At 39.8% G+C, this 20,427-nt stretch overlaps 1 protein-coding gene across 8 annotated transcripts in view; it reads left to right on the top strand.

Moving 5' to 3' along the window:
• LOC134348442 (protein unc-80 homolog) overlaps nt 1–20,427 on the top strand; it is a 238,655-nt gene that overhangs the window by 134,157 nt on the left and 84,071 nt on the right. For all 8 annotated transcript variants that reach the window (XM_063051833.1, XM_063051834.1, XM_063051828.1 and 5 more), the window contains 3 exons: nt 7,299–7,437; nt 12,429–12,610; nt 15,957–16,088. In XM_063051833.1, the coding sequence (XP_062907903.1) occupies nt 7,299–7,437; nt 12,429–12,610; nt 15,957–16,088 (453 nt within the window). The remainder of the gene's footprint in view (nt 1–7,298; nt 7,438–12,428; nt 12,611–15,956; nt 16,089–20,427) is intronic.

Raw genomic sequence — 20,427 nt, 5'->3', positions numbered from 1 at the left:
TTTGGCACTATATTGTGCCTGAAGGACCTGTTTTTGCACTGTGCAGTTCTATATTCTATGATCAAGTCTGTTGATCTGATTTTAAGATCCTAGCCATTTTCTTCTGGTTTGTCTCCCCAAATGAAAATGTGTTAAACAAAAGGCATTGATGAGATAACTAAAGTATTGCTACTCATGGTAAAATTTTACAAAATATTGTTAAAACGTATAATGCTTCTTTATCATCCGTATTATTACAACTGGTAAAATTATTTGCATCTCTTCATTAACTCCTCTGACATTGAAGTCATTATATCACTTAGCTTTGAAATATAAATTTACCGGAGGAACTTCCGGGTCATCAAGGGAATGGCGGCGTAAGGAAAAGGTCTCTCGACAAAAAAGAAGGTAAACTGCCCCAAAATCGAATTTAGACAAATACTTAATATTGCATAACTATATTAATAAAAGGGGCAAGGATGATGTTTAAGAACAAGAATAAAAAGTCCGCTCCGAAGGCTGATAAACATAAAGAGACGCAGCAAGGCGACGGGCCTAGCTCCCCCACGGCAAGCCAGGACAGAGATAATGAGGGGGAATCGGTGACTCTGTCTTTGATTCTCGGAGAGATTCGCGAGTTCCGACAAGATAACAGCAAACAGCTGGAAGATATTAAAGGAGAAATAGTAAAAACTAACTCGCGGATAGATGAAGCTGAAGCGAGGATTGTTGGAATTGAAGAGAAGCTACAAAACGCCGAGGAAGTGATAGCAGAAATGCTGAAGCTACAAGACCAGCTCCAGTGGAAACTAATAGATCAAGAAGGCCGCTCGAGAAGGGAAAATGTGAGGATCTACGGAGTTCCCGAAGGAACCGAAGGTAAACCCGGATTGATGATTCCCTTCGTGGAGAAGCTGCTTAGAGAGAACCTTGATATACCGGCCGCAAAAGACCTACAGATAGAAAGGGCTCATCGCGCGTTGGCACCACAGCCTCCGGCAGGCGCCCAGCCCAGATCGATTCTGATCAGATTTCTCGGTTACAGAACGAAGGAAGAGGTGCTTAAAAGAGCATGGCAAAAGAAAGGTTTCATGTGGAACAACTGCAAAATCAGTTTAGACCACGACTACGCACCGGGGATTCTTGCCAGATGGAAGGAATATACGGAAACACGGAGAGTCCTGAAGGAAAACAACATCAGATTCCAGACCCTGTATCCAGCTCGGCTGAGAGTCTTTTACGACGAAGGGACAAAAACTTACGCTACGGTGGAGGAGGCAACGTTGGACCTGGCGGACCGGGGACTACCTATTAAAGTTATCACCCAACCGGAGTCGCTACTGGAGAGGATTCGGCAGAAGTCGTGGCAGTTAGTGGGGCTAGGACGCTCCACTCGAACCAGAGTGTCAAACTACAAGGAAAAGCTGCAAATATTCAGACGCGAATGTACAGAGAATACAGATTAATTAAGAGAAATGACTGAAAAGAGTAAATCGGACTTAAAAGTAAAATGAAAACTGGTAACTGAAAATAAACTAGGCGGAATAACTTGAATGATAGCAATATGGTCGAGACATAAATAGGAGAAAATTCTCTATGATTATTCAAACTGCTGAGGGCCCTCTAACACAGGATGAAGATAGAGGTTATCCCTCTGAACTGAGGCGGGTCGGTGCTCAGGCCTCACTGTGGGAAGCCGGGAAAAATTTTCAAATGTTATACGTTCAGAAATGTCTAGGGTGTGGTTATATGTCTTGGTTTACTGTTGAGAAGGGATTGCTTACTTGTTTGGTTAGAAAAGGAGAGTGCTTTTTTTCTACTAGAGAAAAATGCAAACTGAATTGGTAAAAATAATTTCCTATAATGTTAATGGGGTTTTGAATCCAAATAAAAGAAATAAGATTATGTCTAAATTGAAAAAAGAGAGGGCACAAATAGCTTTCCTCCAGGAAGCACATATGAGCCAATCTGAACATGGAAAATTAAAAAGAATGGGCTTTAAGCATGTATTTTATTCATCTTATAAATTGAGTCACAAAAGAGGGGTAGCTACTTTAATATCAAGTACTCTTAATTATGAACATATTTCAGAGACTAGAGACAAAGAAGGACGGTTTGTAAAAATCACAGGAAGAATAGAAGGTACAGAAATAACATTGCTGAATGCTTATGCTCCTCCAGGTAGTGAATGGTCATTTTATAGACACATTTTTGACCTAATGGTCAGTTCTCGAGGGGTAGTAATTTTTGGAGGGGATTTTAATATTAGATTAAATCCTATATTAGATTCTTCAAGAATAGTTACTCAGAATAAACCTCCGACTCGGAAAGTGAATTCATTGATGGAGGAGTTGGGAATTATAGATGTCTGGAGGGAATTACACCCTACTAGTAAAGATTATACATATTACTCTTTCCCTCATTCAGCCTATTCAAGGATAGACTATTTCTTTATCTTTAATACAGATAGACTGAGGATAAAAAACTAATATTGCAACAATTGATCTGTCGGATCATAGCCCAGTCTCTATGTCTCTAATCCTGGAAAGGAAAATGAGGAAAACACTATGGAGGCTAAACTCACATATACGCAATAACCCGAAAGTAATGGAGAGATTAAGGGGAGAAATCAAAGAATATCTAGACCTTAATGACACGGGAGAAACATCACCAGTGATTTTATGGGATATATTGAAAGCTGTACTGAGAGGGAAAATTATTTCCATTACTACTCACATGAAAAAAATCAATGCACAAAAATTAGCAGACCTTCAAGGAAAATTAAAACAACTTCAAGTTGTAGATAGCAACAAAAGTAATTCAAATCGAAAACAGGAAATTAGGAAATTGCAAAGTGAAATTGATGATATTTATACGTTGGAAACTCAAAGAAATTTTCTTTACCTGAGACAAAAGAATTATGAAGTAGGAGGTAAATCAGCTAGATTATTAGCATATAAATTATGAAAACAACAAGCAGACAATACAATTCATAAAATAAAGAATCCAAAGACAAAGCTTGTGGAGAGTACAATAGGGAAAATTCAAAAGAGGTTTGAAACATATTATCGAGAGCTGTACTCCCAACCCCGGGCCCCCAATGAGCCCTATATAGACACTGTATTGAATTTTTTAGATCTACCTAAACTTACAGATTTACAAAATGAAAGTTTATTAGAACCAGTAACCGTCAAAGAACTGAACGTGGCCATCTCTAGGTTAAAGGCTGGAAAGTCCCCGGGTTCTGATGGGTTTACCTCAGAGTGGTACAAGTCCCTGAAGACACAGTTAGCCCCATTACTACTTAACACCTTTAATTGGATCTTGCAGAGAGGAGAAACTCCACCTTCCTGGAGAGAAGCGATTATTTCAGTTATTCCTAAAGAGGGTAAAGATAAACTAGAATGTGGCAATTATCGGCCAATTAGTGTTCCTAATTTAGATTACAAACTATTTACATCTATATTAGTGCGCAGATTGGAAAAGCTTTTACCTGGCCTAATCCATTTAGACCAGACTGGATTTATTCAACAAAGCCAAACACAGGACAACATAAGGAGAACTCTGCACATATTAGAACAGGTTAATAAGAACGAGACAGAGACAATGGTAGTAGGATTGGACGCTGAGAAAGCTTTTGATTCGGTTAGTTGAGCATTCCTATACAGAGTGTTAGGAAGATTCAGCTTTCAAGAAAGGTTTATTAAAGTAATTCAGACTCTATATGACAGCCCTACAGCCCGAATTAAGATAAATGGGGACCTCTCTGACTCCTTCATTTTAGAGAGAGGCACTAGACAGGAATGCCCAATTTCTCCTCTCCTTTTTGCGCTATATATTGAACCACTTGCCCAACTAATAAGACAGAGCGAAATCGTAAAAGGTATCAAGGTGGCAGGGATTGAACAGAAAGTGGCGTTATTCGCAGATGATGTTTTGGTCTATCTGAGTGAACCAGAAAAATCATTTATAGGATTGTTTACACTGTTGGATGACTTTGGGAAAATATCAGGTTATAAAATAAATGTAAAGAAAACGCAGGTTATGTCCCTAAATTATACACCATCCAAAAAATTGCAGGATACATACGATCTTAAGTGGGAAGCTAAATCATTAAAATATTTAGGAATAACCCTGCCGAAGGATCTTTCAACACTGTCACAGGTAAATTATGGGCCATTAATCTCAGAGATAAAAGCAGATATGCATAGATGGAATCTTATCCCCTTTTTAAGTTTAAATTCAAGGATAAATACTATAAAAATGAATATTCTTCCTCGGTTATTATATCTTTTCCGTACTTTACCTGTGGAGGTGGATGATAATCAATTCAGGGAATGGGACAAATGGATTTCCCGCTTCATTTGGCAAGGAAGGAAACCTAGAATTCAATATAACACCTTACAGTTAGGGAAGGAAGGAGGAGGTATGGTTCTTCCTTGCCTGAGAAATTATTTTTATGCCTCACAGATAACCCCTCTGTTATATTGGTGTAATAGGGAATATAAGGCTAGATGGAAGGAAATAGAATTTGGATTAGTTGACAGTTTTCCTCTTCAGGCCTCAATAGCTGACAAAGGATTGATGGCCCAGTTGGAAAAATTTAATAATGCTTGGATAAATCTTATATTAAAAGTATGGCAGAAGGTGGTTAATTCATGTGGAATTAATAACATGTTAAAACTCTTTAGATGGTGTGCATGTGATACTGAATTCCTTCCCAACAGAGGAGATAAAAGATTTGAGCTATGGATAAAGAAAGGTCTTACAACCTACCTCTCATTTATAGATAAAAGAGTATTACAAAGTTTCCAAATCCTGCAGGACAAACATGGCCTAGAACATAATGACTTTTTTAGGTACCTTCAAATACGAAACTATGTTAACCAGAGTTGTAGATATACAGACCTATCAACAGTAGAATTAGAATTTTTCAAGATTCTGAATTCGGCTTGCAGTTCAATACGTAGTAAATCAGTTTCTCGCCTATATAATGCACTCTCCCATGCTAAAAATGTAAATACACTGTATATTAAAGAGAAGTGGGAGAAAGAAGCAGGGTTGGTACTTTCAGAGGAGGCTTGGGGGAAAATCTGCAGCTTTCAATGGTCCTCGACTAATTCTTTGACTTGGAGAGAACATTGTTGGAAAAACATTATAAGATACTTCAAGACCCCATATCAGGAAAAATATAAAGATACAAATGTGATGTGTTGGAGAAGGTGCGGCTCCAAGAAGGCAAATCATTTTCATATTTTCTGGGATTGCCCTAAATTAAGTCTATTTTGGGAAGGTATTCATAGAACATTAGTTAAGGTACTTAGGTCCCAGATAGCTCTGAACTGTGAGACGCTCTATTTGGGGCATGTATTGTTCCTTGAACAGAAGGAAGATATAAAGTTGCTGCAGGTCCTCTTAGCGGCAAGTAAGAAATCAATCACTAGAAAATGGCTAAATCCAATACCACCTACATTAGAAGATTGGTACGAAATTATCTTGGAAATATTTAAAATGGAAAAGTTGACTTACTCCCTGAGAACTCAAAAAGAAGCATTTTATCAAATCTGGAATAAATGGATTGAATATATAACCCCAATGCGAGCAGACTTTAGATGACTCTCCTAATGATTTATATTGCTCTTCTCATCAACACAGTAATATTGCTAACATAAGCACCCTTAGTCTAAATGTTTGTTTTTTTTTTGGAAAATAAAGAATTAGCACAAGTAAAGGGAAAGATTTGGGAAAGGGATTAAAAAAAAAAGAAAAAATTAAGTAAATAAGTACATAGGGATTGGATAATTATGTCTGCGGGCAGGAACAAGCACGAACAAATTGGGATATAAACACCTACAATAGTTGGTATATAGGCTTGTATGCAACATTTTGGACCAGTGGAAATGGTCCAGAAGGGTTGTATGGAAACTATTATTACCATTTTTCTTAACAACTAATTTCATTACTTAGCCTAATAGGTTAGATTTACCACAGTACATAATTATCTATTTAAATGTTTATTTTCCTTTTATATCATCTCAATGTGTACTTAAGAATGTATAAATAATTGTAGTTTTATACATATAAAAAAATGGAAAAGGTTATATGTGTGAAAAAAGTACATGATAATTGTGAATTCCTTATCCAAATAAAAATAAAATTAAAAAAAAAGAAATATAAATTTACCTGCTTGTAACCATCCTTCATTAACTGTGGAAATTACTCTGTATTATTGCATTCTGTCATTCTGAATGTTATGTGCAAGTCTTTTTGCAAATGTTTCATTTATACTTAAATAACTTAAGGTTATCTGGATCTTAGTCATGGTGGGTTTTTGTGACTGAGTGAGGAAGAATTTTGTTGTATGAATAGAATACAAGGAAATCAGTGGGAGAATGAGATTGCTGCAAAAGCCTGCATAAACTAGATGGGCCAAGTGCTCTGTTCTTATGTTTGAGAATGTAAGATAGGTGGTTCCAGATTTTTAATTTGGGATGTGCAAGGGTGTCAGAATGGAGGCGTTGCCTGCATGAAGTAAGTTGGGAGAAAACTTACTTTGCTCGACTCACTAGCAGAGCTGTTGGAATACTTTTCTCATGCAGCATTCTCACCTCTCTTGAACAGCTAGTTTTACTGAGCTGTAGAAAACTTAAAATTAAAATTGGATACAAGACAACTAAATATTAAGTTTAGTGCATTTGTTTTCTTATAATAAACCCTTGTTGTGTTTCAGTAAAAATTGGAAGTGGATAGGTTGAGGTCAATTTTAAGAATTTGTTTATGGGGGCTCCCTGGATACAGATGACCCGACTTACAGAAATCCAACTTTTAGCAGAATATTCCACATACTTTTAAAGCATTTTCAAGCTAATAATATTGAACATTTTATTGTATTCATGGGTACAGTATATATTCCATTAATTTAATTATATTGAGAGTTAGCATGATTATTCAGGGAAATGGAAGAGTTATAATGAGTGTATAAAGAGCAATATGACATCAGCTACAATAGAAATTGTTTGACTTACGGAGTATTTTTTGACTTATGATGCTGTATTTGGGTGAAAAACTGAGATGTTGTCTACTTGTTCAAATAACCATAAAAATCCCTGTGGAACCGTGTTAAGATCAGGGAAATTATCTTCAGTTTCCTGGTCAGTGTTTACTCCTCAATCAATATCATAAAAACCCTCCCATGTTATTTTTTAGTCACTATTGCTTGTAAATTTCCTGTAAATGGAATTGAGAGAGAGCAGTGCAAGGTGATCAATATAATATTATTTTCTTGTTATAATTCTATTTGATCTTTGTTTTTAATGTAGGTAATGAGCCTGTCGCCAGCCCCTCTGTCTTTGTTAATCAAAGCTGCACCCATTCTAACCGAGGACATGTATGGAGACATACAGCCTGCAGCATGGGAGCTTCTACTCAGTGTGGATGAACACATGGCTGCTGCAGCTGGTAATGTCAATCTCCTTGTGACACATACAGCCAATACTATACCTCAAAAAATAGGAAGTTTTAGAAGTTGCTTTTTATAGAATGTGTTGTTTATTGGTGATTTTCTTATAGTGTTCTTTCTACATTGATGTGACAGTATTGATATGCCACATAACTCAAACTGGACAGCAGAAAGTTCTTCATTGCTGACAATTTTATGTGTCTTTAGCTGGTTTTGAGGAAATAATGGTATAAAATCTATTGCCTTATTATTGTGCTATAATTCTGTGCAGTAAGACCAGTGTGTTACTTGCAGTAAATTCAGTAAATTGGCAGGTGTGATTTATAAGTAAATATTTACTCCCTTTTGGTTAGAAAAATCATACAATCTTCCAGTAATTTGTTACATTAAGATAATAAGTTTGGGGATGGGTTAATTTTATATGCATTTACAAAAGGCATTGTTTAAGTTTTAAATTATTGATAGAATATATAAAATCCCCATTTGGCATTTAGAAATCTTTGTACTATCAACTATTATTTTGACCAAATAATAAATGTCAATAATTTCTTTTTTAATTCTGCCAGCCAATATCCAGGGGATTATTGATGTCCAGTTTATTCACAATTGAGTTGTAAATACAAGTGTAACAAATAGTTTAAAAAGATTAGCAAGAAAGTAAATTACGTGGAATTGAGGTTCATTATGTATTTTCATGAAAGTAAATGCTATGAATAACTTGAAGAAATTTAGTTTTTTTTTGTCATAGTATGTTGTTATGGCAATGGTAAATTAGAACTATTCTCAGGTTGCTCAGTTCCTGCTTTCAACATAGACAGTGCCTCAAGTCAATTCAGAATTTTGGGATCTTTTCTGGAATTTATTGATAGAGCATTGGAATACACTAAAAATAAAACATAGAGGAACAACAAATATAATTAAGTGAAAAACTGTGTAACAACATATATTCTAGTTTGAGAATAGGACAAGGTTATACAGTATATCTCAAGTGGATGAAAGTACTTAAAAAAATTGATGTGTACAAAGGGAGTATAAAAGCCCATTTATAGGAAAGTGGAAATCAAATTATAAGTGTGAATTACTTTGTAAAGTGAATATGGTACTTTTCTGAATTCTGGAAGGATTATATAATATAGAATGAGGAAGTATTTTTCACCCCATCCAAGCAAGTAAGACCTCAAGAGAAGGCTTGAAGAAGACCAAATTTAAAACTAATCTGCAAGAAATTTTGTTTAATTGTTTGGGCAAATAATTTATTAATGGGCAAGAAACTTAATGGATTCAAGTGATGCTGGTTCATGGAAATGCAAACCAGATAGATTTACCAAAGAAAAAATATTTTGGGGAAATATTAAGAGTAATTTCAAACCTGGCAAGGAACTCCTTTTATTCATGGTATGTGGGCATCATTGCCAAGAGATTTATCACCTATTCCCACTTCCCGATGAGATGATGTTGGTGAGTCATCACAGTCCGTGTTGAACAGCAGGGTTGTTACATATGGAGTTCTAGGATTGTGATGTGATCATGAAGGGAAAGCAGACAGCATCTTAAAACAGATGGTGTGTGACTTGGAGGAGGACTTGGTGTGTTAGGTGTCAAGCAATCACTTCTGTTGGCCTTCTGGGTGAGGGAGGTCACAGGTTTGAGGTGGTCCGTCAAAGAAGTTTTGTTCAGTTGTTGTATGGTGTCATGGAGTAAACAAGCAGTGCAGTTTTAATTGTAGGTGAATGTGGAGTTGAATATAATTTGAGGTGCCTATCAAGCAGAGATGATCGTCATTCAAGACAAAACACCCAGCTTGACTGGTAGACCATCCTTCATCCTAAACATTTACTACTTCCAGGAGACCACCAGTGGCTACAATTTTGCCTCCTACAAAGTTAAATCCTGCAATGTAGGGGACAGGAGTGCTTCGCTTCCAGATGAGCTCAATGCCTTCTATGCTCACTTTGACCACCAGAACAGGGAGGAACCATCCTGCACCCCATGTCTCCTGATGATCCTTTGGTCTCAGTTTCTGAAGATGACGTGCGCGCTGCCTTCAAGAGAGGGAATCCAAGGAAAGCATCTGATCCGAACAGAGGACCTGGTCGAGTACTAAAAATCTGGGCTGACGAACTAGCTTGTGTATTCACAGATATCTTCAACCTCTCACTCCTGCAGTGTGTGGTACCCACCTGTTTCAAGCAGACTTCAATCGTACCAGTGCACAAGAAGACTGTGGTAACCTGTCTAAATGACTATTGCCACAGTGGTGAAGTGTTTTAAGAGGCTGGTATTGAAGCATATCAGCACCTGTCTGAATGGTGACTTGGATGTGCTCCAATTACTGACTGAAGCAACAGGTCCACAGCAAATTCTATCTCACTGGCTCTTCACATAAGCCTGGAACAGCATAGATGAATATATCAGGAAGCTGTTTATCGATTACAGCTTGGCATTTAACACCATCATCCCCTAAAAACTAATCAGTAAATTCCAAGACCTAGGCCTCAAGAGCTCCTTGTGCAATTGGATCCTGGATTTCCTCACTTGTAGACTCCAGTCATTTTGAATTGGCAAAAACATCTTCTCCACAATCTCCATCAGCACAGGAGCAGCACAGGGAGGTGTACTTTGCCTCCTGCTCTACTCACTTTACAGCTGTGACTGTGTGGCTAAGTACAGCTCCAGCTCCAACACCATATGCAAGTTTGCTGATGACACCACTGTTATAGGCTGTATGAAAGGGACTGACAAATCAGCGAGAAGAGGGAAATTGAAAACTTGGTTGAGTGGTGTAAAAACAACAACCTCTCACTCAATGTTAATAAGACCAAGGAATTGATTGTAGACTTCAGGAGAGGGAAACCAGAGATCCATGAGCCAGTAATCATCGGAGGATCAGAGGTGGAGAGGGTCAGTAACTTTAAATTCTTGGGTGTCACTATCTCAGAGGGCCTATCCGGGATGCATCATATAAATACTATTGTGAAGAAAGCACGACAGCACCTCTACTTTCTCAGTAATCTGTGGAGATTTGGCATATCATTGAAAACCTTGGCAAACTCCTATAGATGTGTAGTGGAAAGTGTGCTGACTGGCTAGAATACAGCCTGGTATGGGAGCACCAATGGCTTTGGATGGATAATCGTACACAAGGTAGTGGATTTGGCCCAGTACATCACAGGTTAAACCCTCCCAACCATCAAGCACATCTGCGTGCTGTAGAAAAGCAGCATCCATCATCAAAGATCGTCACCAACCAAGCCATGCTCTTTTCTCACTGCTACCATCAGATAGAAAGTACAAGCGCTCAGGATTCGCACCACCAGGTACAAAAACAGTTCTACCCCTCGACCGTTGGACTCTTGAACAAAATGGGATAACTACATTCATTTAAGGACTCTGTCGTATTGTTATTTCATGCTCATTATTTATTGTTATTTATTTATATCTGTATTTGCCCAATTTGTTTACTGATGTTTACAGTTACAGTTCTATAGGTTTGCTAAGTACGCCTGCAGAAAATGAATCTCAGGATTGTATGTGGTGACATGTATGTACGCTGATAATAAATTTTACTTTGAACTTTGTATTGACTGTAAAATGCATGACAGTCACTCGCCCAGTCAATGTCATTTTCCCTTGTTAGTTTGCCTCATTGATCTGAAAAGAGATCAGGGATGGTAACAGAGGAATCGGGGATGCTAGCTGTTAATTATATTTCTTTGAGTATGACTACATCAGGTTGTGGTTTGATTAATGTGTGCGATATTCCTCCCAGTTTTGGCACCAGGGCTTTTTATATGTCATTATTTCTGAATCTACTATTGATGCCAGGTGATGAGTCTCCTGTCTGTTTTCACCATGCTAACTGTTACCAGCATTCTGTTTGGCTTGTTGCTAGCTTGCTCTCCATGTGGTCCTATTGTCTCTGGTGTTAACTTACCAGTTTTGAATTGCTGAAGTATGTTTTTTCACTTGAATATTCAAAACTGAATGCACAACAGATGGCCTCCCTTGGGATTCTGCAGGTCTCTAGTCACTTTGGATTGGATCTTCAGATCCCATTTCCCCTCATCACGAGGAGCAGGGTCAAGTGGAAAATATTGAGTTTGTTGGGAAACTGGAAAGGTACACCGGAGATTTGGCAATCAGAGCACTGAGGGGCAGCTAGAAAGTAGGGAGTGGACTAGCAAGAACAATGCCCTTTATGCCTTTAAATCTTTCAGTATCTTGTTACATGTGGTTGAGGCTAAGTAGAGTGCTGGGCAAACGTCTTAGGCACATATATAAAGCTGGGATGCCCAAGATTTTTGCATAGTACTGTAGCAATTTTATGTATTACATTGCACTACTGCTGCAAAAAAAAAACAAATGTCATGACATGTGAGTTGCTATAATTCCTGATTCTGATGTAGGTCTCTATTGTGGAGTGAGAGTGGGAAGGTGCCAGAGAGAAGGGAATCATGGTTGGGAAAAGGAGGAAAGAGCAGGAAGCACTAGAGAGATATTCAGTAATGATCAATAAACCAATTGTTTGGAACTGAATGACCCTGCCTGTTATCTCAGGGCTGGGGTTGTCTCCACCCACACCGCCCACTGCCCTTGCAACTCCTTCTCTACCACCTGTCCCATACCCCTCTCATGGCGCTCCACCCCTGACATTCCCAACAGCCTTTGCTCCCACCAGATTTACAAACTTGCTGTCCGCTTCACATTGACAAATACAGTACTGTGCGAAAGTCTTAGGCAACTGAGTTATATACTGTATGTGCTTAAGAATTTTACACAGTGCTATACGTTTCTCATGACTGGCTCTTGGAAATGATTTGAATGGTAAATGTGTCCGTTCCTGCTAAGATCTTGACCACCACACCTCAGCTCATTGATTGTCATATTACCTATGATACAGCAGAAACTGTATTTGAGAAGGTATTTGATTATGAGCTACATAGGATATTGTGAATGTTTTTATGTATATTATATTTTCCCCTTTTTACAGCTGCTATGTTTTTGTTGTGTGCGGTAAAAGTTCCTGATGCTGTATCTGATATGGTGATGTCGGAATTTCACCATCCAGAAGCAGTACAACGAATCAATGCTATTGTGAAATTTAACACACTCTGGAGATTCAGGTACCAAGTCTGGCCACGGATGGAAGAAGGTGCACAACAGATCTTTAAGGTAAGCTTTGCAGGAATAAGTGTACATTTAGGAGTAACTCTGCTCTTGTCTCTATTGCTTCCTCAGTATAAAAGCATCTACTGTTTAAGAAGAGAGAGAAGCAAAAGAATGGTAATTATAGGTCAATTAGCCTGACCGGTGGTTGGCAAAATGTTTAAGTCCATTACTAAGGATGGAGTTTTGGGATATTTGGAGGCACACAATAAAGTAGGACAAACTTAACATGATTTCCTTAAGGGAAAATCTTACCTGACAAATCTGTTAGATTTCTTTGAGGAAACAACAGGCAGAATAGACAAGTGAGTGTCATTGGATATTGTTTACTTGAATTTGTCCGGGTGTCACGTATGAGGTTGCTAAACAAGAGCCCATGGAATTACACTAAAGATACTAACATAGCATAGTGTCTGCTTGGTTGCCAGTGACTAAAAGAACTAGAATATAAAAGAATGGGTGTCATGATGAGGCTTCATAAGGCATTGATCAGACAACGTATGGAATATTGTGAGATGGTTTGGGCTCCATATCTAAGAAAGAATGTACTGTCATTGGAGAGGGTCCAGGGGAGTTTCACAAGAATGGTTCTGGGAGTGAAAGGGTTAATATTTGAGCAGTGTTTGATACCTTTGGGCTTACACTTGCTGGAGTTTAGAAGAATGATGGGGGAGATCTCACCTAAACCGACCAAATATTGAAAGGCTTAGACAGTGTGGATGTGGAGAGGATGTTCACAGTAGTTTGAGAGTCTAGTACCAGAAAGCACATTGTTCTGGCTTCTAGAGGCACAATTCATCTGTATGCAGTTCACTTTGTGCATAAGCTGATTTTTTTATATCATTTTCTGTGTGGGTTAATTTGGATTTTGTTTTAAAGCACACGGTGGAAAGACCTCCATTCCCTTTTTATTTGCTCTTGAAACAGCAATATCTGTGATTCTTAGATTTTCAGTGCACAAGTGTAAAGGAGAATTAAGTAATTTTTTCTCCAGATATGATGCAGTGCAAAAAAAACACAGTAAGTGTGCGAACACAATAATAATAATAAAACAAAATCAATATAAATACATAAGATAGCTTATACACATAGATTGGTTGCATGTCCATAAAGAGATGCTGGACACATAAGTGTGTACATAAGATGACTGACAGGAAATGACAAAGTAGTGGTGGTTGGGGCATGGAGGGGTGAGCTAGTGGGGGAGATGTCGATCAGCCTTACTAATTGAAGAAACTGCTTTTGAGTCTGGTGGTCCTGGCATGCATGCTATGTAGCCTCCTTGATGGGAATGGATCAGACAGTCCATGGGTAGGATCCTTTATGATATTACTGGTCCATTTGGTTGGACATTGATAATGTAAAATGCTGCTAGTCAGTTTCCCTTGCTTATTGGGAAGACGGATGGTGGGGGAGCTATGTGGCCTTGGTTGTAGTAAGGGCTGGGCCTCAAGCTGCGGGCTTGCCTGCTGCAGCAGTCCAAGAGAGGAGATACCGGAGGCGATGTAGTTCAGCATCCATACTAGGTTGAGGGCTGGCCCTTTCTGTGGGTGCTGCTCTCCAGAGTTCAATCGGTGGAATGACAGTCTTAACTGCATGCTGCGTATGTTCTCGGTGGACTGCTGAGGACCGCATGTTCTTGCCAATAACACCCATATACCATCATTTTACAGAACAAGTCTTTCAGGGACTTGGGCTATATACCTTTAGTGTGACTGTATGTTTACTTGCTATCTTATATGCGCTATATGTGCCTTGATCTGTGTATGACTGTTGGTACTGTGTTTTGCACCTTGGTCTGGAGTAACGCTGTTTCATTTGGCTGTATCTGTGGGTATTAATGTTTGATTAAATGATAATTTAACTTGAACTTGAACTTTTCGGGCAAGCTTCTGTATATATGTCCTTGATCGTGGCTAAGCTAGTGCCAGTAATGTGTTGGACAGTTTTGACTACCCATTGAAAAGCCTTCCTGTCTACCACAGTGCGGTTTCCATATCATGGAGTGATACAGCTTGTCAGGATCTCTCTACTGCACGTCTGTAGAATGATGCATGTATGTGTATAATCTAGTTCTCTTCAGCCTCCTTAGAAAGTAGAGTAGTTGTTGAGCTTTCTCTGATCTCATCCATCTATAAAACTAGGACTTCCAAGGTGTCTCTATATTGTTCGGCTAAAGATTGCCTGGGCTATGTTCATGGTTCCCTGATTGTGTTTGTCACTTTCTCCAAGTTCTGCTCTCATTCCATGCTCTCACATTGAGAAGCACAATTAGTGATTATCTTTCTTTATCTCACCCACCTCATCAGATTATGTTCAATGGATAATCCTCTACCCCTCCCCCAAGATATGATGACAGAAAGGAATTTGTTTTCCTCTCTTTTTCCAGCCTTCCAATGGGATGAGCATGTTAGTTCACTCTGGTATCGCTATAAATATCATCTTCCATGCACATGGCATCCACTTATGGAAATACTGGAGAAGTAATGCCTGGCCTTTTATCACCTCCCTGCTTACCTCTCAGGTCCCAAATGCTAGTTCCAGATGGAACAACAATTTATTTGTATTTCTTTCAATTCCATTGCAGTCACTGCTTGTGGTGAGGTTTCCAACAGTGGGTAGGCAAAATACAATTTAGGTAGCTTCTTCATGCAAAGTCTCCATTAGATTCATTTACCATAAAGTTGGGCTTTCAGTATTTTAATCCTCTGCTGCTGCTCATACTTTCCCTTTGGCTTCCAGAACGTTCTAATGAAATACATTTAATGAGATACTTGCACTGCTCCAAATTTCCAATGTTTTTGTACCATAATCACTTTTGTAAATGTTGAGTGGTAGACTTGTCAAATCACCTATTAGCGTCTGTGAATTCCGTTCAGGTAATTTCAGGGCGATGGACAGCAGGGTCTACAATGTTCATCCGTCACAGATGCTGCCTAGCCTGTTCACCCGTGTACTTGCCTTTCAATGTTGTAATCCAGCTGTGTTCGCTATGTTAGATTAGTCAATTCTGACTCTGCTTCTGTTCCACTAATGGCCGTGTTTTCGCTACAAACATATTTATGAATTCATAATTAATATGAAACACTTGATGTTAAATTTTTTAAAACTTTCCTAATATGGCACTTGCTGTAAAATTGTTTTTAACAATGCTGAAGGATCATGGTAGGCATTTTCCTGAAAGCCATTGGAATAAAAACAATTGCAGTAGTATTTCTACACAGTGTTAGTGCAAATCCTTGTACATTGGAATAAAACATTTTGATCTTGTTGAAATTTAGAATTTTGTATTTGATAGACTGAAGAATTTCAAGTACACTTATCAGTGGTCTTTTATGTTATTGTGTTTAAGATTCCACCTCCAAGCATAAACTTCACATTACCTTCTCCAATTTTGGGTATGCCATCTATACCGATGTTTGATCCCCCTTGGGTTCCCCAGAGCACAGGACGTGTACAGGACCCAATCAGTGAAGATCAATCTGTAAGTGTTTGCTTTCTAAAGTTCAAAATTCAAAGTAGGTGTATTATCAAATTACATGTATATCACCATATATAACCCTGAGATTCATTTTCTTGCAGACATACTTAATAAATCCAGAATAGTATGATAACTGTAATAGAAACAATGGAAGACCACACCAAATGGGTGTACAACTAGTATGCAAAAGACAATTGTGCAAATACAAAAAGAAAGAAATAATAATAATAATAATTACTAAGTACTGAGAACATGATATGAAGAGCCCTTGAAAGTGAGTCTATAGATTGTGGAAACATTTCAGTGATGGGGCAAGTGAAGTTGAGTGAAGTTATCGCCTCAGGCTCAAGAACCTGATGATTGAGAGTTAATAATTGTTCCTGAAATTGGTGGTGTGAGATCTGAAACTCCTATATCTTCTTCCTGATGGCAGTAGCGAGAAGGAAGCATGGCCTGGGGGGTGGGAGTGGGGCTCCATGATAACGGATGCTGCTTTCCTGCAACAACACTCCATGTAAATGGGCTCAATGGTGGGAAGGGCTTTACCCATGATGAACTGGGCAGTATCCACTGCTTTTTGAAGGATTTTCCATTCAAGGGCATTGGTGTTTCCATTCCAGGCTGTAATACAGCTAGTCAATGTTCTCTCTACCACAGACACTCAGAAGTTTGGATGTCATGCTGAATCTCCACGAACCCCTAAGGAAGTAGAGAGTCTGCCATGCTTTCCTCATAATTCTGGGCCCAGGTCCTCTGAAATAATAACACCAAGGAAGTTAAAGTCACTGACCCTCTCCACCTCTGATCCCCCAAAGAAGATTGGTTCATGAAGCTCTGGTTTCTTCCTCCTGTAATCAATCATCAGCTCCCTGGTCTTACTGACATTGAGTAATGGGTTATTGTTGTGGCATTGCTCAGCCAGATTTTCAACCTCCCTCCCATGTACTGATTCGTCACCACCTTTGATTCGACCTATGATAATGGTGTCATCAGCAAATCTGAAAATGGCATTGGAGCTCTGCTTAGCAACACAGCCATAAGTGCAATGTGAGTAGAGCAGGGGGCTAAGCACACAGCGTTGTGGTGCACCTGTGCTGAGGGGGATTGTGGAGGGGATGCTGTTGTCAATTTGAACTCACTGGGGTCTGCAAGTGAGGAAATTGATTCAATTGCACAACAAGGTACTAAGGCCAAGGTCTTGAAGATTATTGATTAGTAAATAGTGTTTCATAAAAAGTTCCTTATTCATACATGTAACTAACCTTCAGACAGATCTATCAAGTAATAAAGTCAATAATGTTTATGAACCAGACAAGAATCAAGATCATTATATATACAGATCCAATCTGCAAGATCTGGCAGACTTGGGACTTGGGAGGGGTTTTGGACAATGTGAACACGAGGTTCTGTTTTAAAAAAGAGTAGTTAACTAGATTGACAATGAAATGTATTTGTTTAAATCAATACTCCCCGGCCATGGGTTTATGAACTCTTTGACCTAAATGTGATGGCAAAACGCATGGCCTGATGCAGGACAGAAAATGGTTACTTTACTGAATATTACTTAATTATGTGTGGCGAATGAGGGTGAATACAGTATGTACATAACAGTGTTATGTCCATGAAAAGTTTGTTACCTAAGAACTATGTGAGAAAGAACAGTTGCCTAAATAGTGTGATTAGGAACAAAATGGCCTTTAATATTTGTTCTTCTTGAGTATATTCCACATTAAAGGCAGTTTTAGCTGGGGGTACCAGTGTTCCAAGGTGTTTGCAAGATAACAATTCTTGCACTCTGTTTTCCATGTGTGTCTCTAAAGCTCTAGCGTAATTATGAAGGAAACTTGAAGCATATCCTTGAATCATTTTCTCTGTTTGCTGGTGATCTCTTTCATTGACTGAGAATGGAATTAAGAGTCTGTTTTTGGTAGTCTGGTGTCAAATATATGAATGACATGGCCTGAACAACATTACTGAATGTAACTAGGATATGAAAGCACCTCAGTTTGCTTATTCTTCCAGTGAACTTGGAGAATTTTGTAGATGTTGTATCAAGTGATACTTTTTCAGTGCCTTGAGATGCTTACTGTAGTCCAGGTCTTAAATAATGTGGGAGGGCAGGGATCACTGCTGTCTACTTGACCAAGTGTTGTTTTGGGTCTTGGGTCCTAACACTCTTGGAGTTATAGTACAGCATGGCAACAGACCCTTCAGTCCAACGGGTTCATGCTAATCAGGATTCCCAACTAAAATCATCCCATTTGCCTATATCCTTCTAAACTTGTCCTATTCAAGAATCTATTAAATGTTGGTAATGTACCTGTTTCATCCACTTCCTCCGATAGCTCATTCCATTTACTAACCACCCTCTGGTGGAAAAGGTTTATATCCCTAAACCCAAACAACAGGAATTCTGCAGATGCTGGAAATTCAAGCAACACACATCAAAGTTGCTGGTGAACGCAGCAGGCCAGGCAGCATCTGTAGGAAGAGGTGCAGTCGACGTTTCAGGCCGAGATCCTTCGTCAGGACTAACTGAAGGAAGAGTGAGTAAGGGATTTGAAAGTTGGAGGGGGAGGGGGAGATCCAAAATGATAGGAGAAGACAGGAGGGGGAGGGATAGAGCCAAGAGCTGGACAGGTGATAGGCAAAAGGGGATACGAGAGGATCATGGGACAGGAGGTCCGGGAAGAAAGACAAGGGGGGGGACCCAGAGGATGGGCAAGAGGTATATTCAGAGGGACAGAGGGAGAAAAAGGAGAGTGAGAGAAAGAATGTGTGTATAAAAATAAGTACCAGATGGGGTACGAGGGGGAGGTGGAAGTTAGAGAAGTCGATGTTCATGCCATCAGGTTGGAGGCTACCCAGACGGAATATAAGGTGTTGTTCCTCCAACCTGAGTGTGGCTTCATCTTTACAGTAGGGGAGGCCGTGGATAGACATGTCAGAATGGGAATGGGATGTGGAATTAAAATGTGCGGCCACTGGGAGATCCTGCTTTCTCTGGCAGACAGAGCGTAGATGTTCAGCAAAGCAGTCTCCCAGTCTGCGTCGGGTCTCGCCAATATATAAAAGGCCACATCGGGAGCACCGGACGCAGTATATCACCCCATTCGACTCACAGGTGAAGTGTTGCCTCACCTGGAAGGACTGTTTAGGGCCCTGAATGGTGGTAAGGGAGGAAGTGTAAGGGCATGTGTAGCACTTGTTCCGCTTACACAGATAAGTGCCAGGAGGGAGATCAGTGGGGAGGGATAGGGGGGACGAATGGACAAGGGAGTTGCGTGGGGAGCGATCCCTGCGGAATGCAGAGAGGGGGGGGAGGGAAAGATGTGCCTAGTGGTGGGATCCCGTTGGAGGTGGCGGAAGTTACGGGGAATAATATGTTGGACCCGGAGGCTGGTGGGGTGGTAGGTGAGGACCAGGGGAACCCTATTCCTAGTGGGGTGGCGGGAGGATGGAGTGAGAGCAGATGTACGTGAAATGGGGGAGATGCGTTTAAGAGCAGAGTTGATAGTGGAGGAAGGGAAGCCCCTTTCTTTAAAAAAGGAAGACATCTCCCTCGTTCTAGAATGAAAAGCCTCATCCTGAGAGCAGATGCGGCGGAGACGGAGGAATTGCGAGAAGGGGATGGCATTTTTGCAAGAGACAGGGTGAGAAGAGGAATAGTCCAGATAGCTGTGAGAGTCAGTAGGCTTATAGTAGACATCAGTGGATAAGCTGTCTCCAGAGACAGAGACAGAAAGATCTAGAAAGGGGAGGGAGGTGTTGGAAATGGACCAGGTAAACTTGAGGGCAGAGTGAAAGTTGGAGGCAAAGTTAATAAAGTCAACGAGTTCTGCATGCGTACAGGAAGCAGCGCCAATGCAGTCGTCGATGTATTGAAGGAAAAGTGGGAGACAGATTCCAGAATAGGCACGGAACATAGATTGTTCCACAAACCCAACAAAAAGGCAGGCATAGCTAGGACCCATACGGGTGCCCATAGCTACACCTTTAGTTTGGAGGAAGTGGGAGGAGCCAAAGGAGAAATTATTAAAAGTAAGGACTAATTCCGCTAGACGGAGCAGAGTGGTGGTAGAGGGGAACTGATTAGGTCTGGAATCCAAAAAGAAGCGTAGAGCTTTGAGACCTTCCTGATGGGGGATGGAAGTATATAAGGACTGGACATCCATGGTGAAAATAGAGCGGTGGGGGCCAGGGAACTTAAAATCATTGAAAAGTTTAAGAGCGTGAGAAGTGTCACGAACATAGGTCGGAAGGGATTGAACAAGGGGTGATAAAACCGTGTCAAGGTATGCAGAAATGAGTTCGGTGGGGCAGGAGCAAGCTGAGACAATAG

The sequence above is a fragment of the Mobula hypostoma genome, chromosome 6, assembly GCF_963921235.1.
Source record: "Mobula hypostoma chromosome 6, sMobHyp1.1, whole genome shotgun sequence".
Classification (NCBI taxonomy): Eukaryota; Metazoa; Chordata; class Chondrichthyes; order Myliobatiformes; family Myliobatidae; genus Mobula; species Mobula hypostoma.
This window is presented reverse-complemented; position numbering and strand designations above follow the sequence as displayed.